Source organism: Motacilla alba, chromosome 12 (assembly GCF_015832195.1).
Source record: "Motacilla alba alba isolate MOTALB_02 chromosome 12, Motacilla_alba_V1.0_pri, whole genome shotgun sequence".
NCBI lineage: Eukaryota > Metazoa > Chordata > Aves > Passeriformes > Motacillidae > Motacilla > Motacilla alba.
Window position 1 is genome coordinate 17,660,561 of NC_052027.1, and position 27,851 is coordinate 17,688,411.

At 41.1% G+C, this 27,851-nt stretch overlaps 1 protein-coding gene across 5 annotated transcripts in view; it reads left to right on the forward strand.

Annotated features, from left to right (window-relative positions):
• IARS1 (isoleucyl-tRNA synthetase 1) overlaps positions 1–27,851 on the forward strand; it is a 93,917-nt gene that overhangs the window by 23,051 nt on the left and 43,015 nt on the right. For all 5 annotated transcript variants that reach the window (XM_038148944.1, XM_038148942.1, XM_038148939.1 and 2 more), the window contains exons 10-15: positions 965–1,025; positions 2,572–2,667; positions 7,103–7,225; positions 8,689–8,780; positions 13,024–13,122; positions 23,795–23,921. In XM_038148944.1, the coding sequence (XP_038004872.1) occupies positions 965–1,025; positions 2,572–2,667; positions 7,103–7,225; positions 8,689–8,780; positions 13,024–13,122; positions 23,795–23,921 (598 nt within the window). The remainder of the gene's footprint in view (positions 1–964; positions 1,026–2,571; positions 2,668–7,102; positions 7,226–8,688; positions 8,781–13,023; positions 13,123–23,794; positions 23,922–27,851) is intronic.

The following is a 27,851-nucleotide window of genomic DNA, read 5'->3' on the forward strand; positions in this document are numbered from 1 at the left end:
GTAATATAAAAACATATAAACCATCTGCAGAGCTGAGGCTTAAAATAGAAATCTCCCCTATTCCTAGAGGATATTGTATGTGCTGAGCTGAGGAGTTGTGCTCTTGAACTTGGCAGTAAATGCTGCTGCAGGTCCTTCCTGTGCAGTGAAACAGCTTTGAAAAGTCCCCCACTTCGAAGGAGTCGAGTGTTTTATGGTTTGACCATTGTTGGGAAGTTGTAGATCAAGGACAGAGCAGGGAGAGACCACAGCTGGGACACAGTCAGAGAGCCAGCCCATCTATTACATTAAGTTATGTTTTAACTGGATTTTTCCCCTGAAGTTGGACGATTTAAGCACTTTCAGGGGAGTTCTGGGCTGCAAATCCCAAGCTAAGCACTGCCTTTGTCAGCTGCTGTCAGGGGCCTGAAGGGAGCCAGGCTCCATCTCTGCCTCCCGTGCCTTGTCTGGCTCAGCTGGTCCTCAGCCAGCCCTGTTTGTGTGGGATCATTCCCTGAGATGCCTGTGGAGAGTCTGGATGCCCAGTTTAGAATAAGGAATGAGGCATCTGAGCCTCACAGGCTGCAATACGCTGTGTCACAATCTTCTGTACATAAAACTTCAGGTGTTTTGGATTATTGTTCAGTGCTCTTGGACATGCTGAGCTTTAGGGCTTTGTTGTAATGATTATTGTGTTTTATCCAGAAGATTCTTGCCCAGCTTTACCATAAGGAGCTTGTCATTAATGCTTAATTCCTTTATTAATTTACATTGTTTGATTGAAGTTCATCATTTGTTGACTGGTAGCAGAGATGCATGAAAAGATGTTGTTTTTTCTCCAAGTTACCACAGAGATGGGAAGTAAACTTAAGGAAATTATTTTCATCTTCTGAAATCAAATTCTGTCGGGGAGGTGAAGAAGCAAATAGGAAAAAAAGCAGTTTTCAAGTTGTTAATTTGCGTTCTTGTAAATCTTTCTCCTCAGGTTTCCTGGTATTGTTCTTAAAGGCAAGAAATACAAACCACTCTTTGAATATTTTATTCAGGTAAGATGAACCAGTTTGGTGTTTGATACAGGATATAAAGGCAAAAATAAAACCCATTATGAGTATTCCTTGTTCATATTATAAGAAGATCTTAGGTTCTAATAACAAACTCCAGATTGTATTAAGTTACCTTAAAATCCTAGTGGAAGTTTGAAAAACAGTGTTGACTTTTTTCTCTCATTTTTTCCTTTAAGTTTTAAATACACTCAGAGCAAATACTGGATGATAAATAGAAGTTTGATTTCAGACTGCAGAGAAACTTCAATACCTATTAACAAGTACATATTAACCATTATTCTCTCATTTTCTCATCTGGTGAGTGTTGTCTTCCTCCTAAGTCCAGAAGCTTTGTCTTCCCAAGGGAATGGCTTGGATAACAATCACAGACATGTCATGTTTCCCACTGAAGAGTTAAAAGCCTTTGCTAAAAACCTACTGATGCATCAGATTTATCTGGATGCAGCTTTTAAGCACTGCATTAGGTCTGGCATCATAGATGATAAAAGAATATGTAGCAATAGGAGAGTGCCTAGAGAATTAAAAAAATTTTTTTAAAATCAGATTAAAAACTGATGACATTCTTTTAAGAGGAGAGGTGCAGCCCTGCTGGCCAGGCAGCTGGGAACTCCTGTAAGGGAATTGGCCATTTGAGACACTTCCTGTTCTGAAAGATGTGCAGGAGTCAGCAAAGGTGGGAAAACCTCTGCAGGGAGCAATCTGATATTTCTAGAGGAAAGTCAAACACAGCTGAATCTGGAATATTGGACTGTGCATCTGAGCTTTGGAATGGATAAATTTTGTGAGTCCTGCTGTACTTGTAAGGAGCAGATGGGGGTATCCACAATTTTTTATTTAGAATGGAGATCTTATCTCAAAATAGCTCCCTTCAGAACAAGCCAAACCTAATATTTTGTAACAGATTTGGTTCAGCTGTGACTGCAGTAATTTTTTTTTTACTATTTTTGTTTTAAGGAATAGTATTTATTTTTCATTATCTGTATACTGAACACACTGAAAAGTGTCATATCTTTTCTTAGCAAATTTTTTCTGGATTTTCTCTTCTCTTCTCTCTGTTTTTAGTTGGTATTTACCATGCTCTTATTCTCTGGAGGAAATAAGGAAAATGTGTGATTATAAAAGCAAACTTTGTTTTAAATTCAGAGGTATAGGGGACATACAAAAATGCAGGGAAACTTTTGTACCTTTCTTGGTTGTGTCCTCACATTCAGGAGTGTATTGATTTGCAGTCTGTTAAGCACAGAACTGTGTGAAGATCTGTGGCTTGAAGAGTAATTGACTTGGAGGCCTTCTGGAGAGGTGTGAGATTTAATCACACTTGACACTCTTTAAATGAAGTACACAGCTGTCTGGGCTATGGGAAGTCATTAAGTCATGTCAGGGATGTCACATTTTACTGTGTCACTGATTTTTGATGCAGTTCTTTCCTCTTTTGTGTGGCTCGTGGCTCTGCCAGTTTCTGAACAGCTCTGTTTTGCTGTATGTGTGTAAGTAAGTATCTATATAAAATGATATTTTTGTGTTATAGTGCAAAGAAAAAGGTGCCTTTACTGTGGTAGTGGATGGTTATGTGAAGGAGGAGGAAGGCACAGGGGTTGTCCATCAGGCTCCCTATTTTGGTGCTGTAAGTATGACTACACTGTAGTGTATCTGTAATGTTAATTTTGGCCAGCACACACTGCTTGGCTTTCCAGCTCCTGGGGACTCTCTCAGGGCGATTGATGTTCAACAGTCTTCCCATTTGCTGCTTTAAAGTGTAAGAATATCATGTAGCTTTGTATTCTCATGAGCTCTTCCACGTAGTGCCTGTGCTAGGCTGGAGATTTTTGTGTCCCTTGCTTTGCTTGGTGTTGTGGTGTGTGAGCTGAACTCCCCCTGGATCTTCTGGGTGTCATTGAGCTCAGCTTTTCTCAGAGACTGAAGCTGGAGCTTTGGGAAGGGCTGGTCTGTGGCACTGGTAGTGAAAACTTTGCTTTGCTAAGTGATGATTTTGGTTGGGAGCAGCAGTTCTGCTCAGCACACTGCCCCTCTTCAGTGTTTCAATTTCATTACTCACTGGGCTTTTAGAGAATGAGAAAATGCTTTCACTGCTTTTGTCCTGAGACTTTATCCCTTGCTGTGAAAGGATTTTGTTGCACTCCATTCTTTTTTTTTTTTTCTGTCTTTATTGTCCCGTCCCTCAGTCTGTTCTTTTTTAAGGCTAAGAGGAATAATTGTCATGGATTTAATCATTTCAGTTTTTAGACACTTGAATTAAATGCACTAGTTTAGGCTCATTGTCCTTTTTGTAGAGTGTCCTGTCTTCAGCCATTATCCAAAGATGCCCTCAAAAAACTTGCAGTGCCTAGCAATTAGCAATCCCTGGACCACGAGCTCTGTCATAATTTCCAGAGAAACTTGGCATTAGCAACAGGCCTCTTTGTATTCATGTCAAATAGCCCATCCTCTTCCATCCTTTTCCCCCTGCATTTTGCTGAAGGGAACATCCATTGTGGTGGTGTTTCCCTTGTCAGGATGATAGTTGATATGAAAAGATGTTCCAGCTTAATATAGCTCTGAATAAAGAACATTAGAGTGGGCTGTGTTAGCACTTCATGAAGAAAATGGTGGCTGGTCAAGTGTCCTGAGGAGGGTAAATTCTGTCCCACTTCTGCTCCTCAGGCTCTCCCCTGGAGCTGAATCTTGGATGTTCCAGAGGGGTGAGAGTTGATTTAGAGTCAGGAGCTCTTGCTGTGGGAGATGGAGGGAAGGAGGGGAAGAGGCTGCCAGCAGGGAAGGAGCTCTGGAAGAAGCTTTCCCTGGGCTGCCCTGAGGGTGGTTTGTGTATTTGCAGAGTCCAGTTGAACTTATTGGAAACAGCTTGTTGAAAAGCTTGGCTGGCCTCTTAGAGAAAGCATTATCTGTCCTCTTTTATTTGATTTTTTTAATAAGCCCACTGAGTTTTGTAAACACAGAGGAAAAAATATTTCTCTCTCTCTCCCCTGGGAAATCAGCAATTACTTGTAAAACATTTTTTTAGGAAAAACCTGAGAGTAACAGTTAAATCCTTCACAAAGAAAAAAAATACATGAAACATTGTGTGAGGAAAAAGTGCACAGAGATCACAAAGAAAACCTTGCAATCACCTAAGGAGAGGTTTGAGTGGATAACTTTTGGTGCAGGGGCCTGAGTCAATGGGCTGTGCTGCCTTCACAAGCAAAGTGCACAGTGGATGCTGCACTTCGAGCTGCTGCCTTCTTTTTGGGGTGCATGTAATTTAATTTTGATAGCCCCTGGATTATTTCTGTACAGAAAAGCTCCCAGAGGTGCTGGTGTAAGCTCAGGATTTCATGATTACACAGTAGGCTCTGTATAGAATCCTGCTGGTATTGCTCGTTGGCCTTTAGACAGGCTTAGCTGAAAGAAGGGAGATGGTTCATGGTAGCAGACAGGGTTGTGTTCCTGGTTAATTGGCTCCTCTGCACCTTCCTGTTGAGGTGAAGGTGAATAGAAAAGGAATAACTGCACCAGGATGGTCAGAGGTGAAGAAATAAAGCACAATCCTTCACAGCAAGCCTCAAGTCTTGTCTCTGTTCCTTCCCATCAATATAAGTGAGTCCCTTTGATAAATAAAGTTGGAAAGTCAGGATTTTATTTACTTTATTTATTTAAAATCCTACTTACTGCTACGTGTTCTGTACTGCTGATAGCTCAGCAATGTATCCTTCTCCAAAAAAAATTGAAAGTAAAAATTCACTTTCATTTAGTTCCAGATGTAGTTTCATTGTCTTGTGTGATGCCTTTGCCAAATACAAGCTGCCTCACCATATCGCAGCACTCTATTATTTCAGTTCAAAAGACATCAAAATTAAAGCTCACAGAACAAGACAAACCTGTGTTAAAAACGCTGTAAACTCATTGTACCTCCAGATTAACATGACACTAAAATTCAGCTGCTCAGGCATTTCATCATATGTAGATGTACCTGCAGTCAACTTAAAAAGCTTTAGTAAGACTTGAATTTGCATACAAATTTTTAATTTGCAATACTTCTAGTGCCTGCTCAGGCTGTGACACACAAGTTTCGTAGATCTGTTACTGATGCACTTTTTTTCAGTACCTGACACTTTTGGCAAAAGTGATTTTTTTTTTTTTTTTTTTTTTGCTAAGAGGTGCTGAAGGTGAACATTTGCTTTTGTGTTTCTGTTGTTTTGTTAAAATTTCACATAAAAAAGCTTTTGATTTCTGACAAATGAGCTGTACTTATTAATTTTGTGTATTACAACTCCCATGTGTAATCTTTTGAGGGATTTTGAGGTACAAGAGTGACCACTGTAACTCCTATCCTGGAAAAACCTGATGTTGATCTCAGATTTATTAGAGCTTAGCACTTGTGGATTCCTTATATGCCTGAATATATTCTTGCCTCGTGCTTCCTGAGGGAATTCTTCATGCAATCACATGGCAGCTCAGTCTGGAGAGCTTCCATGGGTGTTGAGTTGTTCAGGAGCAGGGAGCTGAGTGCAGGCAGGCAGAGCAGCACAGCCTCTGGGTGCCCTTGGCCGCAGCAGTGCTGCGGGTGGAGCAGGAGCCCCTCCTGAGCAGGGTGCTGCCCAGGCAGGCTTTGCTGTGCTGCCTTCCTTCGCAGGGCTTTGAGTGTGCCAGCCTTTGTGGTCTGTGCTGCCTGCTGCTTCCGAGCCTTGAACGCTCCCTGCCACATCAGGGCTGCCATCAGCTCTGTCATCTGGCCTGGATTTTAAACCACACAGCTCCCAGTGCCTCTGAGGGAAGGCCAGCAGAGGAGGGGCTGATCTCACTCATGTCCTGACTGGAGGAGCTGGGTCACAAGGGCAGGGGGAATAATTGTGTGATGCTTTCTGCAGCTGCTGGACAGGGCTCTGCTCTGGTGGGAGTGCTGGAGCTGCAGGGATTTGTTGTTTCTATGTGTAAGGCTTTGGTCCATGAAGCAGCCAACTTCCCCATCTGTGGATGAATTTCATCCTTGTAAAACACAGCAGGTCTGGCTTGGGGGAGCTGGGAGCCTCAGGGATAGTGGGGAGAGCTGGAGAGACGGAATGAGGCCACAAAGGACATGGGAGCCCTGCCCTGGCACTCCAGAGCTGGCTCACCTGTGTTGGTTAGGGCCAGGGTAGGAGAACTCGGGGAGCTGTGGAGCTCTGGACTGAGAAATGTGCATTTACAATTTACACCCTGTCCTTGGGCAGCCTCGGAGGGTGCTTTAGGTGCAGCTCCTGTGAAACAGCTGCTGTGTGTCCTGTCAGCCAGTGCTCTGAGTGGGTAAGATACAGATTTACTGACACTTTAGACTGGAAGGTAAAATCTAAACTTTTCTATCCCCCTACTTATTTTGTTTTAATCTTTCCTCTGATGCCATTATTGTTCAGTCGTGTTCAGGAAAGTCTGAAGCAACTATTTTTTTTTTTTCCTTACTGCTACAGGAAATTAAAAATTTAAATGGAGACTGGCCAGGAAAAAAACTGATGTTGTCCATGTGTGGTTCTTGGTCAGTAGCATTGCCTGTGGGCCAAAAATGATTGAGAAATACAGGTTTAAAGGCTTTGGATCGTTAAGAAATTCAAAAAATGGGACTGCTTATGTGAAATGCCAGAATTAGATTGATTAAAACATCCTGCTTTCTGAAAAGGGCCCTGTTGGCTGGAGAGCTGGGCAGATCCAGGCTCTGGCTGGGACAGGAGCACGATGGAGTGGTTGCAGTTCCTTTGCCATGCAATGGTTACCTGAAGCTGTTCACTCCATGGGTGTGTGTGTACTCAGACACATAAACTGTGTGTATATGCATTGATGTGCATAGAAACACATGCACAGATCCCCTGTACTAGGGGACAGCCTGAAGAAATCATAATTTTCTGCATGACTAAAACTACAATCCTGTAAAAAGGGACTTTCTCTTAAGTATTTGGGATTAGTGAAGCCTGAGTATTTTGCTGTTCTTGTCCAGTCATCACATTTTTTGTTCAATATTTCATTTCTGTTTTGAGGGATGGATATCTTAGCCAGTATTTTGTATTCTTACAGCTTGGTGCTTTTCTGTTTTGCAGGATGATTACAGAGTCTGCATGGATTTTAATATCATTCAGAAGGACTCTGTGCCTGTGTGTCCTGTTGATGCATCAGGCTGCTTCACAGCAGAAGTGACTGACTTTGCTGGGCAGTATGTGAAGGTCAGTGGGCCTGATACAGTAAATTACTACTTTATTCAAGATACATTTTAAATATGGTAGAAGCTTTCTTTCCTTTCCCTGTGTGGCTTTGTTTTCAATGTGTGACTGGTATCTGGATAAATTAAAATGTGTTTCAACATTTGCATCAAGGTTGGAATTGTTTATTAAGCAGCTGAGAAAAAAGTTGAAATTCAAGTAATGTTGTCTATCTGTGGTGAGAGGGCAGAGGAGTATCCTGTTTGCAGCTGCTCCAGAGAGACTCTCACTCACTCTGAGCTTCTTCCTGACAGAAATGTCATGTCCAGAGTCTCCAGGCACATGTGCAGGGCCTCCCTCACCCCTGGATGACTCTGAATTTCCAGGTGCCATCATTAAGTTTCTCCCAGCCAGTTAGTGTAACGTGACCCCCTAGAAAGGAGAAATTCAGTCATTTCCCCACTTGTGGGCTGTGTTGCAGTGGGAATTCACTTGCCAGCAGATGCAGGAGAATCCCTGGAAAAGGAACCCACAGGAACTCCACATTGCTCCACATACAAATCCCTAGCAGGGAGTGCCTCTTAAACTCCATGTCCTGAGAAAACAAATTGCTTTTAGCCCTGCTGCTCCAGTTTGATAGCAAAGCATGTTCCTGTAAACAAATGCAATACAAGATTTTACAGTCTTTTCCTCCTGATTGAGGATTCAATCAGCTGTCTTTCCTTCCTGCTTTATGCATTAAGGCAAATAAGAGGACACTGGAGGCTCCATGTTTAGCTTCTTGCTAGTAAAAATCTGAATTTAAGGCTCTTGGAAAATTTTCTTATGATACTGAATTTTTCACTCGTGGATATTTGTATATTTTTTTTTTCCTTAATGTTGTACTGATACTTGTATGTTCAGCAGATTAGTCTTGAATTATCCATATACAGCTTTCACTTCCAGCATGGCTTGTAAATCCCAGTTAGGTAGTGAGGTACTGTGAAATATGCTTCAAATTGTGAAATTCAGTCACTTCAGAGGAATGTGGTATCAGGAAGTTTAAATACTAGGTAAAAAGCACTATGTGATTTCCTGCCACAAAATTAGAAGACTCGGTCATTAGGATATTAAATAATGTGGTTTCTGGCTTGTATTGGTGCTTCAGAAAATCAGAATTTTACACGCAGTTGTGTGTATATGGAAAGAGAGTTAAGGGTATAAAAGGATCGATGCTTTAATTTATAAATTTTAATTTATCCATTTAGCAGAGACACATTGAGAACACTGTAAATAAACAGGGTTTGGAGAGCCAATAACTTTGCAAATTTAGTGTTTTACAGTGCCCCTGCAGGAAATGTATAAACTTGATAGCAATTGTGTATGTGTGTGTGTGTGTGAATGCTGGGTTATACATAGATTTTTTTTAAAAATTAATTTGAGTATCTGGGACAAATCCTGTAGTAGCTTAGTGAAATGTGCATTCCAAGGCAAATGTGTGTTTTTAGGATGCAGATAAGCACATCATCAGATGGCTGAAGGAGAAGGGCCGGCTGATCCACAGCACCACCTTCCAGCACAGCTACCCCTTCTGCTGGAGGTAAGCACACACCTGCACCTGCCTTGAGCTGAGCTTTCTAACAGAGAAATTCTTCAGCTTTCTCCCATATTTCCCCCTCCCTTACTTAATTTTCCTGACAAAACTGAAAGTAACACAAACCGAGATGATTAATTCAGGAGAGCTCCAGTTTTGGTTTAGTCATCAAGGAATTTTTCTTTTTTTGCCATAAAACTCATGAATTTAGGTGTAGTGCTGAAATTTAGTTTCTATCTATGATTTTAAATGTGTGGTTTTGTAGTTTGTGTTGCTCCTTTCTCAGCGTAGAATTCCTAACTCCTAACCACCTCTTGTAAAAAAGTTTATTTTTTAAGCAGCTGAGTGATGGGAAAGGATTTTTTTGATACCCTTTAAATTGTATCCAAATAAGCATATCAGAGAAGGTCTTCAGATGTTTGTGTTAAAGCTTTATATGTTTTGAATAAAATGGCTAAAATACAGCTCGTTTGAACCTTGTAAGATGACTTATTTCTTTGAAATAAAATGTGGAAACATCTCCCTAGGTGGATGTCTCTGGGGGAAGTCTCCATGTGGAATTCTCCATGGGCCTTCAGTATCAGTGAACAAACAAGTTTTGGTTCTGAGGAATACAGGCTAGACAGATTTAATCTAGAAATGAAGCTTGTTTTTATTAGTGTCCCCCCTGGTTTGAAATTTCCACAGTTGCTGTTATAAAAAATCACCAAACAATATCAAATTAAAAAAAAAGACTCTTCAGTAACCTTTTAGTAGAGTATTAAATTCTTATTATGAGCAAAGGCACACTTAAATTAAAATATCTAATTTAATTATCTGAAATGGCTTGAAGATTTTAAGTCCTATCTGATGTATACAGCACCTGTACTGAAATAGCTGTGATAAAAGCTCATCTCTCTGTCTGGCTCTTACTCTGCCAGGTGAAGTGTTCTAACAGGGTACATTTATCTTTAATTTATAGCAAAAATAACCTTTGCTTGCTCTTGAACAGCAGGATTGGTTTGTTTCTAGCAGCTGCCTGGAGGAAGAAGGGAAATTGCTCTTCAGGTGTTACGTCCTTGATGATTTGGGACAGTTTTTGAAAAATGGCAGGCCCAAAATCAAGCAACGCTTGTGTTTTTCTTGTGCGGCAGCTCAAATATCCAGTCATGGCCTTCTGAGACAAAAGCAGGGATGTAGAAGTGCTGATTCTGTAGAAGATCCTTAATCCTGCCACTCTGTTGACATTTTTGTTGATGGATGATAAGTTGCAGGCAGCACCTAGCAGCAAATTATCCGGTGGGAAGAACCGAACAATGGATTCTACTTGAAAAGCTCATTTCACTGCCATCACAAATCAAACCATAATTGGAATATGCTAAAAGTAGAAGAGTAGTTCTTAACTTTGAACATAGTTATAAGTTATTTTGATTAATGGAAGAAAACTTTGCAATCAGACTCTTCTTAATGTACTACTGCTTTTCCCCGAAACCAAGCAGTTGTTGAATCCTTGGGATGTTGAGAAATTTGCCTTCTTTTTTTACATACCGTGAAATCAGGATCCTTCTCTGTGTAGTAACTTTCTGTCAACTAAACTTTAAAATATGAACAACAGCTTGGTAAGGACACAGTAGATAGTTTTCAGTTAGAATTTGTCTTTATTGGAACTGCTGAAAATGGACAACGTTGGTCAGAACTGGAGGTCTTGGGAGTTTTTGTCTGGGTCTGGGCAGCAGTTCAGCACCTGTTGGATGTGACAGCTGGGGTGTCCCTCGCAGCTCCTGCCTGCCATTCCTTTGGGACAGTGTTGGGGAGCTCTTCCAGTGGCAAATGTGGAGCTTTGATTTTTCCAAGCCAGAGAAGGCAAAGCCAAGAAGCATCTTTATAACATGGGCTCAATTATTGATAATTTCATTCCTAAATTAGAAGAAAATGGAACAGGATCACAATTTATGTGATTTGATTCTTCTGATGTGTTTCTAAAGGATCTGTCTGTAAGGGGAACAAAGCTTTGTTCAGCTGGGACAGAGAGGAATGGTTAGGCAGGAACTTTGTGAGCATCAGACTTTGTTTTAAGGTCTATCTGGGTGGTTTTCCCCTTGTGTTAATGGTAAACAAAGCCCAGCAATGAGTATTTCTCATTTGATTCTACAGTAAAATCCAGTTGAATCTGGATTCTTCAACCTTCTCCCCAGTCATGGGGGGCAGAAATGTGGGCGGTGTCACTGCTTGGCCAGATTTTGTTTTGTTCTCTGCAGTCTCCTGCTGAGGCACTGCTAGGAGGAACAGAGCCCTGTGAGTGCTTGGAGTGGTTATCAGGTGTTACAACCTTGGTGTTGGGTGGGAAATGGTTCCCCTGCTGGGCCTTTGCAAGGAATCTCCCTGCCTGGAGCCACTCTGCCCCTGGACCAGCCAGCCCCACCTGCTGCTCTCCTCACAGAGCTGGGCTGCCACCATTATCCCAGCCTTCCTTTTCCAACATGTTAAGACCATGTGAGAAATTTTTAATATCAATTTTTTATTCTCCTTGTTTCTGCTTACTCAAGATCTTGTGATGGCAATTCATCATTCTTCAGCACATCTGAAACAAGATGCTCAGTGAAATCAGAACACCTTGCAGCTTGGGAAATGCTTTCTTTTTTACTGGGATCTTGCTGCTGTGTGAGCAGTGAACTCAACTGTTCCCATTTTTCAGTTGTTAGCACTTAAATTTGTGTAGCAAACCATCAGGAGGTTTGCATTTAATAGCTAGGACACAACGACATTATTATTACTTTGAGCTTTCACCATTTCCTTTAAGGTTATAGGTACTTTAGCACTTAAGCACATGGAAACATACAGGTTATAGTTAAAAGTCTTTTGAAATATAGTGTTAAAAGAAACAATGTGTTTTTTATTGTTGGGCTTTGTGCACTGTGAGTTCAGCTTTTAATGTCTGAACAACCTTTGCTGTGGGTTTTCTTTCTTTTGTGGGTCAGGCAGGTGCACCTTTAGCAAGTGCTGGCACAGTAGCAATTTTAATTTACATCATAATCTGCAGTAGTTGGTGGATTTCAAATGTGTTCCTGCTGTGGATAGAAGTAAAATGAATTAAACTTTGGCTGTTTGCAGTGCTCACTGCACATGGGAGATAACAGGAGTTTCTCAGGGTCTTCGCTGGTGAATTCTTGTGTATTGCCAAGTTCTGAACCAAAGTGACCTAAACAAAAGTAATATTTTTCAGAAACGTTTTGTGGGGTGGATTGATGCTAAAGGAGAGTGAGCTTCTTGTCTCAGTGTTGTTTGCTCCTCTGTACCCACAGACAGGTCCTATCCCCTGGGGCTCTTCTCCCTCCTCATAATGGACTAATGGGATGGATGTGCAGGGTTAGAAATGTCTCAGCTCCTGCTAGTGACCTGTGCCCACTGTTGGATCCCAGGATCCTTTAGAAGGATGTGCTGCCTGAACAGTTATTCAAGATTTTAAGCAGTTATTATGGAACTGATAAATCAGAGACTGGGTTGGGACACTGCAGCCAGATGCTTGGAGATACTGATTTTCCCAAGTAATTTGGGAAATTGCTCAATCTGCTCTGGCCAGTTCTGTTTCCATTTCTAAGCAATCCCAAGTTGTGAAACTGCTCTCCTCCCATAAGAATTCTCTTTTATTGCTTATTGAAGTAAGGAATATGTTGAGATATATTTAAAACTTCTTTTATATGCTTATTTGGATTTCTTGCTTTCCCTCTCCTCCTGGAATAGAACTTTCTTCTGGTTAACCCTAGGTGCTGTTACTTCTTTATGATTTGGGATTATTATTTTAAATGCAAGTAGTAAAAGCACAGCATAATGTTCCCTGGCTTTTCAGGCTCACGTACACATAAAAAGTGATGCAGAATGAGCTCATGTGGAAGACTGAAACATGACTCATTTTAATAGTTACTGAAGTTCATCATGTTGTACTATGTAGGAGCACAAATTTCAAATTCAAGTATCATTTGAACATTCTCATGATTGCTCTTGCTATACAAATTCCTTGAATAACTGGGTTTGAAGGCTGTAAAATATATTTTCAAGACTGGATTTCAAAATAGTAGCTCACATAAGTGTAACAGTTTATGTAATTTAACAAACCAAACAAACCCCAACCTTTAACTGTGATAATATTTCAGCAGCAGTGAACTCAGTCTGTGGAAAAGAGACTGTCATGTGCAAAAATAAATATTAAAGAGCACTTTATAAATGATGTAGCATTTAAAAATGTGTTTGTTTTATTCCCTTCCCTGCACAGGTCAGACACTCCGCTGATCTACAAAGCTGTGCCCAGCTGGTTTGTCAGGGTGGAGCACATGGTGGAGAAGCTGCTGGAGAATAATGCCCAGTGCTACTGGTAATGTGTCCTGCAGAAATCGGATTTATTCCTTTCCCTGGAGTTGGGGTGTGTGCTGGAGTTCTCCAAAGCTATTCCCCTGTTCCTACGCCCACTCTGCTTCATATTTCCCCTCTTTTTCAGCCACTGCTACTGGGACCAGTTCTAAACAGTTCTATCAAGGTTGAATATTTCCTAGTAATTTACAGGGAAATACACTACAGGATCATTAAAAGTGCCCTCCAATCATGGTGTGGAAACCTAAACAATTCAACATGAGAGAAACTGCAGAGGAGAATCATCCTGCAGAAGCAGAGATGTGTTTCTGAAGAGGCTCCACCTGAGACAGTAATAGAGGCAGCTTAGTGCTGTGTATATATTGTTCCAAATTAAACTAATTTTTAGACAAGTTGTGGATTTTTTCATCTACTTATTACAGATAAGGTTGATTACTTCATCATAGATGCATTTGAAGAAAAAAATCCACTCCCACTCTCCCCCCGAACAGCCACAAAAAGCTCAACCCAGCTGCCCTAATTGTTGTAGGTAAACTCAGTTACACGGGTTTAAAGAAAAAGATTCTGCTAATGGCAAAAATGAAATCTTGACATGTATATAGGGAGTGTGGAAAATACTTGTGTGAGATTGTGTAGAAAACAGCAGATGGGCTTTAGATAACAACTCAAATGCATTATTAAGTGCAGTACAAGGGGACTGTTGGTCCTGGTGGCCTTTTAGGGAGTCAGTCCTAGGTTTGTGCTGTGTTAGTAACAAAAGGACCTTATGTTCTGCATTTTCATAAGCTGCATTTTTATTTCCCTTCCTGTCATCCATCACTTGTGCCTGGGAGGCTGAGACCTCCCAGTGAGTGAGGAAAACTTGGAGATTACAACCTCATTCAGTCTTTCCTTATGAGGGCTGCAGGGAGAGCTGGGATTCCACCCCTCTCCCACCTCATTTGCCTCTTGCAAAGAAGGTGACTCAACCTTCAGTGAGCAATTACAGCTTCTGCTGCCTTTTTTTCATGGACAGTAGGCTGGCAATTAAATTCTCCATGAGCAGCTTTTGCATAACTGCTGACGCGGTGCAGGCAGTGTAAATCCTGGGATCTGTGGGAAAAGTCAGTGCTCCAGAATGGAGCCTGCCCAGAAAGGCTGCAGCCTGGCTCTGCCAAGCAGCACATGCCCAGTCTGCCTGTGTCAGGAGAGTTTAGAGATTAGTAAGTGCTGTTTTCTGTTTTCCATAGCACAACATACTGTGATCCTCCTTTGGGGCAAAAATAAGCTGGAGAGGGGGTGAAAGTGTTTGTTCTTAGCTTTAATTAGCTTCCTCAAGATGCTTTCACTGTTGGGATGACAGTAGACCTGCATACTTAATTTTCACATGAACAGAAGAAGAAATGTAATGATCCTGGTAAGAAGTGCTTGAATGGATGGGTTTTGCTTTTCCAGAAGCAGAGCTTCAGGAAGAAGCTGCTGAGTGACCTCCATTCATCCAGGAGACACTAATTAGTAAGAATTGCTGCTCAGTTTGAGCCCTGCCTCATGCACATGTTTGGGGTTTCCCTGGTGCTTTTTGGAAGTGCTGAGTAGTGGGGATACAAGTGGAAGCAAACGTTGGAGTTGCTGTTGCAGGGGTTGGGTGAGAAGAGCAGACAATGCCATCATTTGGCAATTTTCAAAATGCTTGGAATTACAGGAACCATTTGTCCTTTAGGCAGTTCCTGAGTTTGAACACAAGTCCATAATTGAACATCAAACTGATTCCTCAGGACTCCCCTTAAAACCATACAGTCTTAAGGATTTTTGGGAAGCTTTTTGTTGGGAATGTAGCTACAAGTAGAGATGTATGATCACAGAATTATTAATAAATAATATGTATTTCCAGTATGTGAATTCATAGTAATTTGAATACTGGGTAATCTTGAAGTTGGCTTTTAAAATCCAGTTTTTATAGAGAATAAGGGAGTGGTTTTGAGGTTTTTCTTCATGTGTTTTTTATTGATGCCAGTTTTGTTTGGACTGTAGCTTCTGAAGTTGGCATTGAGACTGCTGGCCTTCTGCAGTATTCATTTATTTAAATTTTGGGGACTCCTTCCTTCCCAAAACCTACTTTTTCTGATTTTGAAGAGACTTGATCTCTGAAAGTGTCACAGGAATAATATGTAGCTTTTTAAAAATTTATTTTTGGACTCTCTGGGGCTTCAGCATGTCCTGAAAATGAGAAAATTTGGGATAAATGCTTTTCAGGCTATATTAACCTTTACAAAATGGGTTTGACTGCATTGCGTTTTTTATTCCTATAAATGACTGATAGGTATATTGTCCCTTAAGAATAGCTGCCCTCTTGATAGAAATCTTTCTGATGAAATAGATTAAACATACTTGGACAAACTTAGCAACCTGATTGCATTTCTAATTAGTTTTTTAGTGAATTACCCAACTTATAAGGCCACAGTCATTCAAAATTGATTAAAACCAGTAACTCTATTTTCATTTTTCAAAATGAATTTAACTATCACTTCCAATAATGGTTGCATGAGTAATGTGCCAGCATTTCTGTAACACCAGAAGCCAAGAAACCCTCTCTGCTCTGTCGCATCCTTATTTCAGTCAGACTGGGAATTAACTTGTGTTGGATGTTGATGAAAATGCACAATTGGAACAGTATTTAGGGGGCTGTGCTTCAGCCTTTAATTGAAGTTCCCTTACTGAATGTTCTTTGCTGTGTAACTGAGATCTTATTTAAAGAAAATTTAAATTGAAAATGTTATCTTCTGTTTGGCATTCAGGCACCCACTACTGCTGTGTTTGAGATGAACAGGGGCAGATTTGGCTGCTGTAAAATCCAGACTTTGTCAGATCTTGGCTTTCTATTCTCTTGATAAGGAGAGTTGGATGCAGCACCAAGGTGCCGTCTGGATTTCAGCCTTAATTGTTGTCACCATCATTTTCTCAAATGGTTTGTTGAAAGAGCTTTTTTTATGTACCCACAGACTAAACCAGGCCACCTTAGATTATAGTTACAGTATAGGACTAATTCCTGCCATCAGTGTTCAAAGTTGGTGTAAATTGAAAATTTATAAGTTACTGTAAGCAATAAATCCAAATGAGAATTCCAGACTGTTGTAGCTCATCCTTCTGCCAGTGGATGTTATATTTCCATTCTTGCAGACTGATAGAAAAGACTCTGTATTTAAAGTTCAGCTTTGAACTCTTTTTTTTATTTCTTTTAAACCTCCCTCACTTAAAGGTCTCCTTCAGTAACTCCTGAAACATTGACCTGTAACTGTTGCCAGGTTTCTAATGTTGAAGACATTGTGCAGTTCTGACATTGTTTGCATAAGATGTGCAGCACTTGGAGGAGTGGAAGAATGAGCATCACTGGAAGGAAAGCAGTGATGGGAGACAGTCAGGGACTTCAAAGAAGCCAAACCTTTTGTTCTGGCATCTTCTCACCACTGAAGAGCTCAGGTGCTGTAATAAAGGGCTTGATGTATGGTTGAAGGTATTATTTTCCTGACGTCCATCACTTAAGCTGTTTGTTCTTGCTGGAAATGCCCCCCACAGCACGTTTCTGTGAGTGAAGTTAAAGTGAGAGTTTTGCACTCACTACCTGCAGCTCCTGGGTGAGCCCAGGTGTTTTCTTATGTGTCCATCGAGCACATCAAGCTTTGGAGAAGCTTTTCATCCTGGTCATTTTACTCTTTGACCACAAAACTGTCTCCCACCTGTGGAAAGGGGAGATGAGATCAGGAATGATGCGTGTTTGTGTCAGAAACCCCAAGGCTGTGGATGGGCTGTGGAGCCCATCCACACTAGAAAGCAAATGTTTATTTTACTGAAATTATTATTATTTTACTTGTCATTTTTGCTCACATGAGGAATCTGAGTCTGTAGCAGGGCAACAGAATTTTAAATCATAACAGGATTGTAGAGTAATGGAAGAAAATCAGTGAGTCCTTTTTCCTTCTTTTGCTGCTTATTTTTGTGTTCTAGAAAGTCTCAGGACATTTTCTTTCTTAGTTTGCTAATATTAATACATTTCATCTGAACAGTTTTAAAGGTATGGTGTGTGTAGATTTTTTCATTTTTTTCTTTTCTTTAGTATCACCATGCAGTTGTAACTTCTTTTTGAGTCATCAGTCACACTTTTCTTACTGGGGAATCGTGACTACAAATGAGATCCTCCCTCTAGTAGCAATTGAGATGTGTACAGCAATGTGGAGTCACTAGATGGCAACGTTTCCCGAGGAAAAATCCAAATTAGTGCCATTGCCTACAGCAGGAGGTGGAAAAATTGCTGCAGGGTTAGCCTTGTGTTTGTCTAATTTAGAGAAGGTTTTATTACTGTCTGTTATCAGACATGGCTGAGGATTACAAGTGCATTTGGAGGCTTGTTCACTGGATTTTGATGGCTTCTGTTCTGCTCTGCCTTAATTTTGCTGTTTCCTCTCTGAGCCTCTTGCGCAGAGATTGCTGATGATGCCGTGAATGCGGAGGTACCTCTCCAGTCCCACTGAAGGGTCACCAAAAGCTTGTTTTTTCCTTCAAGGAAAAGCTTATGAAATACACCCCCCAAATGCCAGTTCACTAAGCACCTCGGCATGATTTTCGTGAGCAGCTGATAAATCTGTGACATAAGCAGTGTATTCAATGTCTGCCGCTGTCACAGGAATGCAAATGTATTGCTACACGTGGATTGAAATGGATCCTGAGTGCTGATGTCCTACAAAAGTACTTTGTGCCAGTAAATGTTAGAACACTCCCAAGGAAACTGTGCAGAGGGAAGGAGAGTGGAAGCTTCCCTTCTCCCTGGCTTGGGGCTGCAGGGATTGTTGATAAGATGAGGAGTTTGAGCAGCAGTTAGCAGGGTGCCTGGCTGTGGGAGGGGGGTGCAGCAGGGCTGTTAGTGGGGTGCGTGCCAGCGCTGGAGGTCAGGGCTGCGGCCGGGAGCGGCGCTGACGGTGACGGGGCTGCGTCTGCAGCAGCATTGCAGTCACACCACGACGTGGGGGTTGCCATGGGAACCAGGAGAAAAGAGGCAAGAGAAACATTGGGCGATCAAAATGATTGAAAGCACAGCTCATCTAGCCCCTGTAAGCTGCACCATAAGCAGAAGGTGCAGCGGTGCAGGCAGCCCAGGCTGCTGTGGGGTGTGTGGGGTTGCACCATTGCAGCAGCTCTCCCAGGCTGAGGAGCAGAGCTGCTGCAGTGGAAATTCTGCCCAGCACACACTGACCTTTCCTCCCTTCCCCTCTCCTCCCTCCCCCCTCCCCCCATGTTTAATTAGGTCCATGATATAGATTGGTGCTAATTAAAGTGTCAAAAGGGCATGAATAGTTGCTTATTTTATCTCTTTGAATTAAAAACCATTAAAAATCAATTTGAGGGCATGTTGAAGGAGGCTTGTTATTAGAGTAAATTAACATAATGGAATTTAAGCCTTTGTCTTCTAAGAGTTGGTTAATGTTTAAAAAGAAAGCCAAATTCTACACCTAAAATAAACCCCCCAGTTGGTATGCTAGGAATTTAAATAAATCTGTACATATTTGGTTAGATGACATAGAATAACTACTTCATCACCTTTAGTGTTGCTGATACAACTCAGCTATCTTCTGGAAGAGTAACTTTCTCTTTCCAGACTTAAAACTGATTCTTGATTTCAGGTGGCACTTAAAAAGTTACCAGCTTGCCAAAGGACAGGACAGACCTGGGGCCATCCTCTCAGAACCAAAGCTGTATTAGAGTTCTTAATCTGGTATTAGGTCTCCTAATTCCCACTGCTTAAGGTAGTATTTTGTTTATCAACTTTACAGTCTTAACTCCTTTAATTAGCAATTATGTAGTAAATCTTGCCCAATACATAAAGGTGCTGTGGTTTTGCAGAGAATATCATGAATAAAATTAGCTGGTGAGAACAATGAAGAGTGAGAAAGGATTAGCCTATCTTTATGTAATATCTGAAACAGCTTTTCATGTTGAGCTGATGATAAAACACGAGGCTTGTGCAGGGGCAGTGTTTTATTTTGGCAGTGCTGTTTCTGTTTACAGAGAAGAGGGATGGTGCTGCTTTGAGACAGTTCCTGCATCCCGTGACTGGGGCACGGTGAGGCAGCTCAGAGCACATCAGAGCTCTCAGATGGAATAAGGAGCTGAGTTCAGTGTTTGCAATTGTGTTATGAGCACAAGAAATATGCTTCAAAATATATCTACAGAAAAGGAGCAGATGTCTTCATCCTTTTAATAAGTTTCCTTCTGGATTATGTAATAACTTAGAATATTTTTTTATTTGCATCCTGTGCATTTTTCCTCTGGAGACAAGAGTCAGAAGGCAAATTTCTTTATTTAATTGATGCTGTTTCTTGAGTGTTTATTGGTGCTGAGAACGCACTGGTTCAGCCTGTGGTAGCTCACTGTCAGCAGACTCAGTTTTGCTCTGGGATTGAAGGTGGTCGGTATTTGCTGTTTTCAATTCCATGCCCACATTGCTTGTGTGACTTGGCTGCTGAGTGGTGCATAGGCTGAGAAGGCAAATAAGATGGCTCCTGTTGTAATAAGTTAATAAATGTTGTTAAAAAGCTGGGTTTTACTTTGCTCTTCATGGGTTTTTTTGGCTTGTCAAATTAAATTTTTATTTTAGACACGAAGAAAATGAGTAGCTACCAAGAAAGGATGTGGGAGTTGACTGTGCAGAGGACTTAGCAATGCATGAATTAAGCAAAACCCCACATCTGCTTCAAAAATAGGAACAAACAGTCAAAAATGGACACGGAAATTTGCAGCAAATGAATAATTTTCATTATCTCTAACTTGTACGATAGAGTTTTGATGTTGGGAAAGTAAGATAGACATGGATATTCAAACAGGTTGGAACTGATGTACTTTGATTCAAAATCTTCCTAATTTATGATTTGCAAAAGAATATTTATTCCTTTGTGTTGTGGAGTTCAGTTCCCTGAACTTTCCAAGTGCTGCAGTGTCTGCATGCAGAAGTTTATTTAGTGCCCTGTCCTGGGTGCCAAGAGGAGAAATTGCAATTGTCCCACACTGTTCCACACCCATGAATCAAGAGCTCCCTGACCTGCTGAGGCAGCAGTCTCCTTAACCTTGCTAAATGTCAGAGAAAGAAGTATGAAATCCTATCTGTGTCATTTTGCAGAGAAATTTGAAGGTCAAACAAATTGTAGGCCAGTTGGGAAATAAAAAACCCTGTTTCTCGCAGCTCAGTTTGAGGAGCTGCAGCACGATGGCTTTGGGAGAGATGGGGCTGCTTTGATTTTTCACTTGCAGCCTGATGGAGCTGTTAGGTGCTGGGGCTTGATCCCCTCTGAGGTGTGAAGGTGTCCAGTGCCAGTCCAGGGGCTCTGAACAGGCAGGACTGGGCAGCCTCTGGTCACAGCCAAACTCAGTGGTCACCAGCAGGAACCTGAGGTTTGTGCTGTCAGCCTGAAGGGGGTTTGTGGTGGATGTGGGGTTAAACATAAAAAACGTGTGCATTGGCATATGGGAGAGGGCTTTTCATTTATCTTCCCGCTGCTTTGTGTAGATGGAAGAGTAAAAAACACTCCCTCAACTAATACATGCCTGTGGCAGGATGGTGTCTTAGGAAAATTTAACAGGAGAAATATACCAAGAAAATACCTAAGAGCAGGATGAAAAGAAACTGAAAAACTCCATAAGAACACTAACCTGGAATTGGTTTAAATAAAGATCAGGTGTTAATAACAACATCATTGAGAATACTCTTTTGTTTCCCAGCCTGATCAAATATTTAAGTAGAAGGTGCCTCTGATTTTATTTTTTTCCCTTGTGATATGTAGATACGTGTTAAGCTGAGCTATCTGGAGCTAAACCTAGTGAGAGGAAGTAAAAGAAATGGGCTTCAGACTGGAAGGGCTGTGCCTGGCATGGTGTTCCTGCTGCAGATCCCAGCTGGAGATTCTGCCTGCCCCTGGGCAGCACCCATGGGCAGCATCTCTGCAGAGGCAAAACCCAACTGCTTTAAGTAACACTTCCTTTGAGTGATGGGCTCAGAATGGGTGTGAGACACAGGCTCTTTTTATTTGACTTGATGGCTGTGCCACTGGTATCCCTGCCTTGTACCTCTGAAGAGCCACAGATCATTGTTGCAAATGTGGTTCATGGGAGATGAAGTGGTTTGTGTTTTATGTTCCACTGAAAACTGGCAGCAGGGTCAGGCAATTTTACCAGAAGAGGTAAATTATATGCTTTCATAGCTCAGAGAGAGAGATCACACCACATACATTTTTGTGGTTAATGTCCACTTTGGGGATAAAATTAATTTTTCAGGCGTGTTTTGAGGAGGCAGAGTTGAAACTCTTAGCATTTTAATGTCATTGGGGGATTGTCTCAGCCTCTAGCTATGTTAAATGGGACTAATAATTTCAGCTAATCAGTGTCTAACAACTTCTGAAAAATGGAAACTAGTTTAGGAGTGATGTAAAGAGAAGTTTTCCACATTAGTGGAATGTTGGGCAAATGCTAATGAACTTTGCACAGTTTCCACTTGTGTTTGGAGAGAGGGTCTCCTAAGGTCAGCACAGAAAGTTAATAGTAATGAGTCCCACGCTGAACCAAATTGGGAAAGCATGTATACATTCTACATTTCAAAGCAGGGCTACAGATGTCATGTGAAACATGAGTCACTGAGTTTGTTTAAAATTTTTTTATATTGGATTTTTGTTCGAGAAGTGTTACAGAAGACAACTCTGAAAGTAACTCCAGAAATAGCAAGGGAAGCTGTGGAACCTCAGGCTGATATTTAGTGAGGCTTTTAAGGGTACTTTTTATCCACTTGAGACAACACTGGCATCAAGAAGCCTTTAGATCTCCACCTGGCATGATCATGGGTAAAACTTTTAAAAGAGAGTGGCTTTTATTTTCATCAATAGTTTGTGGGTTTTTTTTTTTGTTCACACTTATTTCATAAATATCCTGCTACTGGGCCAAATCCTACCTCAATGTGTCATATGAATCCATTCTTTTCATTTTTCCTCTAAAGGAGCCTTTCATCTTTGTTACTCTTGGGACTGATCTGTGATTAAAAATCTTCTTCAAAAAGAAATACTTGACAAGAGGACCAAGAGCTTCAGAAAGAAAAGATGGAAGAGACCCTGTGTGCTTTGTAGCTTGGCTGCTCCCCCTTTGGAAACCGTGGCTCTCCTAATCCAGCTCAGACTTTGGGAAGGGCCTTTCTAGTTAGACTGGAAAAACAAACCCAGCAAAACCTGCCACGGGTTGCTAAAAGCTGAGTTCCAGAGCTGCTTTATTGTTGTGAGCTGCTCATGCACAGCTTCTGTGTGTCTGACACTGTCTTAAGGTTGCTCTTTCTGTGAGTTTCATTTGAATGCCCCTTTAGGCATGAGGAGAGCATATTGTTGACTGTGAAACCCATTGCTTTCCTTCATCTGTGTGTAATTACTGGGTAAATAGTTGATTGATTGTTTACATCCTGGGAGAAAAGGGTTCTAATGAAGCCACCAGGCCACTTAGCACAACCAGGAACCTCGCAGGGCATCAGGTTCTGGGGTTAACCTTTGAGCTCCAAGACACTTTCATACAATGAAAATTTGTCTTTAACATCCCTCAGTGCCTATTAGTGCTCAAAATGAGGTTTTAGCAAGCATTGATAGGGTTCTGTGGTTGGGGGCGTGTTTTGTTTCTTAATTGGGTAATTCAAAGTGAGATGATAAATAGCTTGGAAAGGATTTTTTGTATGATGTATCAGCCTGATTAATGTACATGTACCTGGATGCCCACACATAATCCAAGGTGCCTTTTGATGCTATTGCTCCAGGCTTTTCAGCCATGAGAATTTCGTTCAACCTCAAAATCAGTGGCTGTTCCTTTTTCTGTATGTAATTAAGCAGTAGTGAGCTTATCACCCTTAGCCATAATCCTCCAGTGTTGGACTGTCCTGAGGACTTCAGCCATTGTTTCATCCCTAAGGAATCTATTTTATCCTTAAGGAATCTATTTTATGTTGCCATGTTTCCCTGAGTTCCTTTATGGTAAAATGAGTCTGGTGTTTTTCACTTCTGCAGCTTACCTGAGATCAGAAGAAGGCAGTGTTGTGTTTTTTGGCAGCAGCTCCACAGGCCTTGCAGCAGCCAGAGCTGTAACATTGTGGTATTTTCTGGGTCCCCTGTGGCAGGAAGGAAATGATGAATCTGACTCCATGCTCTTAGAAGGCGAATTTATTATTTTATGATATTATATTATATTAAAGAATGCTATACTAAAACGACACTAAAGAATAGAGAAAGGATGCAGACAGAACGCTACAAAGAATGATAAAGAAAACTTGTGACTCTTTTCAGAGTCCTGACACAGGTTGACTCTGATTGGTCATTAATTCACATGAAACCAATCAAACAACCACCTGTTGGATAAACAATCTCCAAACCACATTCCAAAGCAGCAAAACACAGGAGAAGCAAATGAGATAGTATAGTTTTCCTTTTCTCTGAGGCTTCTCAGCTTCCCAGGAGAAGAATCCTGGGCAAGGGGATTTTTCAGAAAATATGGCAGTGACAGTAACGTGAACGTGCTCCAAGTCAATCAATGCTGAAATGAACTTCTTGGTGGATAAAATAAAATATAACCAATTCTTACCAGCTTTCTTTGAAGTGGAACCTAGTGATACATGAACACTTGTTTTTTTGGCACAGGGTTCCAGATTTTGTGAGGGAGAAGCGCTTTGGGAACTGGCTGAAGGACGCTCGAGACTGGGCCATCTCTCGGAACCGCTACTGGGGCACCCCCATCCCTCTGTGGGTCAGCGAGGATTTGGAAGAGGTGAGTGAGGAACGTGAAAGCTCCCAGCTGGCAAAATCCCTGCCTGTACTTGTTGTTTGCTTATTTTGGTGTATCTTTGGCTGCTGTGGCCTGAAGTCCTATTTGCATGTTTTAACAGCATATCTGTATAACCCATCTATATGTGTGTAATAGGTGATAGATCTGTGCATATTTATGGGTGCATTTGTGTGCCTCTACAGGTATTCTTTGTTTTTGCTTGAGAACTGCAAGCAATTTTTCTTGTCTTTTACATTAAAATTAATCTTGTCTTTCCCAGAAGAATTTGCAGTGATGGCAAATCTAAAGGAAATAATAAATGCAGTGAGAAAATGGCAAGGAAGAGATTTTTTTTTTTTTTTTTTTTTTTTGTAACTCCTTGAAGTCTGCTTTTGATATTCTGGTGGTTGGTTACTTCAAGCCAAATGAGTTGCTGAAGGCATAAAAGCAAGTCCACCACAGCAGAACAGTGAAGATACATATTTGTAGTGCCACAAATATGAATGTTGCAAACTGTAAAAATACAAATGTAGAGGAATGATGAAAATGTATGATGGTAGTGCTGGAAATAAGCTTTGTCAAGTTGTAAGGTACCCTGCAGTGGTGGCATAATGCAGAGGGCACGAGTGAACACTTAACACAATTTTGATGGTTTTACAACTCTGTCTGAAGGTAGAGTGGGTTTGGGTTTTTTGCGTGGTTTATTTATTTATTTTTTTTGCATTGGGTTAGTTCCATTAGACACACATGAAAAGCCTCCCTCATGCTAGAAGTAGGAAGTGGTAATCAGTGTCAGGGTGTGCAGGGAAGGTAAATACTGATGGCAGCACCCCAAGCCTTTATTTTTCTCTCTCTTGATTTGAAAAAGTTTTTCTCTTCATTTTAGACCTGAAAGACCTCGAGTAGGAAAACGTCTGCTAGAGAAGTATTTTATGATCTTTAACTTGCCATTGCTTAGATGTGCACCATAAAGCATTTTTTATTTCCTCTTCAGTGGGAATCTTGGTAAGCAGGGAGATATTGGGAGAGGGAGGGAGCTACTCCTGCAATTAGGATTTAAGTATCTAAGAAAGCCTTGGCATTTGGATTCTACTCGTGCTGTGAGTGTGTTTGTAAATTACTGACAGACCAAGTGCTTCTGTCTCTCATATAACAGTTCAAGTTTAGTTTGAGGACTGACAATTTATATACACTTTTTTTCACATTCATCCAACATTGCTAAGTCCCTTGTTTGATATAACAATTTCTTTTAGGTAATAAAAAGGCTTTCAGTGTTGTGGCTGAGTATTTCATTCTACAGCTGAAAAAGATTGTGTAAAGGTTTCATTACTTCCACTCCTTGCCTCTAATAATATTTCATTTTCTGTCCAGTCTCCCCATATCTGTATTCCTGGGTGTACCGATTTTTTTGCTTTTCTAGCTTTGATTTGTTAGTTTTTAATAACAAAATGATGTCTAACTTGGAAGATTGACCTTTCCTTTGAAACAAGCTGCAAATATTCCTCAGGGCTCGGTGTTCTGAATAATGATGGAAATACCAACAGGTCTATTATTTCTGTCCATAGATGTTACACATTTCTGTTTGCTCCAGAGTCTGAATATTGTGCTTTAATAGCTGAGTACAGCTTGAGAACTGAGCTAAATTTCAAGTTAAGGTTTTTTTGTGTGTGAGATATGGCTTGAAAAACAAATAGGGCTGGAACTGATGTGGAATTTAAAGCCTAGGTGACATCTGCTCTCTCAGTAATGATATTCCCTCAGAATTCCCTGACTCCTGTGTTACTGCAGCCTGGTGTGGGATTGCACAGCAGCCTCTTCATGTCTTGCTCTCAGAAGAACACTTTGTTGCATGCAATTATGCCTTGCATATTAAATCCTGGAGAAGTAATAACAATTCCTTATTTAATATACAGTAAGGTGAATTAATTGGTATTAAAGTGAATTTTATTACAGATCAATAACTGGTTTTGCACGGTTTTATTTTAGTTTTCTTTTAGCATAATTATCAGGTAGAGACACATAATGGAAGTTAAATTCTGAAGCTTGTGTTTATTGCCACATTTTTGCAGACAGTTTATCATTTTAAGCTTTCAAATTCCAATGATTTCCTCAGTGGAGGAACACATCTCATTTGGATTAGATAATAAAAATTTTTAATATAACACACAAGTTGGTAAAGCAGATATGGGCTCATTTTATAGGACTTTGCATACAAATTATATAGTGTTCAGTATTCAGTGATGTTGTGGAAGTTCCCTGATTATTTCCTGGCTTGTCAGCCATGGTAACCCTGCCCTGGGCTGGGTGCCCTCAGTCTGGTCCAGCAGGAGAGGGCTCTGCCTCTGCTGTCCTGAGGGTGAGGGAACCTCTCCAGGTGCATTTCTGAGCCACTTCTGGCTGACTGTAGCACTCATTTATTCTCCTGTTTAATAATCATGAGGTGCTTCCTGGAGATCCCAGAGATCTCTCTGACAGACTCTGCAGGCTTCATCCTTTCTGTGGGCACTCCTTCCTCCTCAGCTGTGGTCCTGAGCAGAGCTGAAATGGCAAACCCACAAAAACAAACATTTTTATTTATCAGGGACTGCAGGGCTGTGCCACAGCAACGTTGAGATCCATGACCGCTGTTGGATGGATTTGTGCTCCTATGGACATGGATAATCCTGGATCTCATGTTCATTTTGTTACAGGGGTTAACCTTGGCCCATGGTTTCACGTTAGGCCTTGGTGGTGCTGACCCAGCCCATCTGCTGCAGTCTGAGCTGCTGTTAAATGGTGGTGGAGCTGCTTTTGTAGCAAAATGGAGGAGGAGCAAATGCCTGGTAGGCAGAGGAGAGGGCCCAGGCTGTTGGGGCAGCCATGGCTCCTGAAGGGATGGATCCAGAGCAGGAGCTTTAATTGGGCAGCATCAGCTTGTGTGTGCTCCTTGCAGAAACGAGGGGTGCGGCCTAATGAGGGATGGAATTTGATTAGCATCTGTTTGCTGCTTTCTCCTCTTGCCTCTCAGTATCTAATGAGCTCCCCTTGGGACAGAGGAACTCCTTCCTTCTGCCTCGGACAGAGGCAGTCTTACTCAGTGGGGGAGATCTGTGTTACTCTGGGGGTTAGTGGATTTTTCATGTGAACTTGGGTTTTTTTCTTCCATGAGTGATTTCTGGGTGAAGTTCTGCATCAATATTCAGAATTTTGCTTTAGCAGTGAAGTACTTGTTCAAAAAGCACCAAATCATGAGGAGCTTTTCTCCCAGAGCTTAGTGTGAAAGCATATTCAAATAAAGAGGTTAGTGAAGGTGAAGTAATTGGTGTATCCAAGGGCATTTTTTACCCATTTTCCTATTAATACCTTTTCTTCCTCCAGCAGTGCTGAACTAAGCACCTGGTGCTGCTCACTTGAGCATGTGTGTTTACTTATGGGGCCACATGAATGAAGAACAGGTCTGGGTTAAAAAAAGTTTGTTGATGAAGATGTTTTTTTACCTGGAATCAATCCCTTGGTGTAGTTTGTGTGCATTCTGCAGCCTGTTGTACCTGGCTAGTGGCATCATTGTCCTGCTTCATTTCCTACAGAAAAGAAAAGACAGATAAGCAATGAAAACATCACATTTCCAAAGTACTTTAACAATAGCAAATGGTGATTAGTAATGCAGATCAGCACTGGAATCAGCCTGGGAAAATCATGTCTTAAAACACAAATCAGACTGAGTTTCTGTCTTTTCTGTAATTCATGACAGTTTTTTGGAATTAAATACACCAAAACCTTTCAGTTAGTCACAATTTCCATGTGTATACATATGCATATGTTTAAGACTAGCTAAAGGAATTGAGCAGTGCTCTGATTTTTTGTATCTTGAGAGCAACTTCCAAAGTTATTTCATGTGAAGAATGTCTGGCCTATTTACAGCTTCTTTATGGTGCTACATTTAACTCCTTCCCT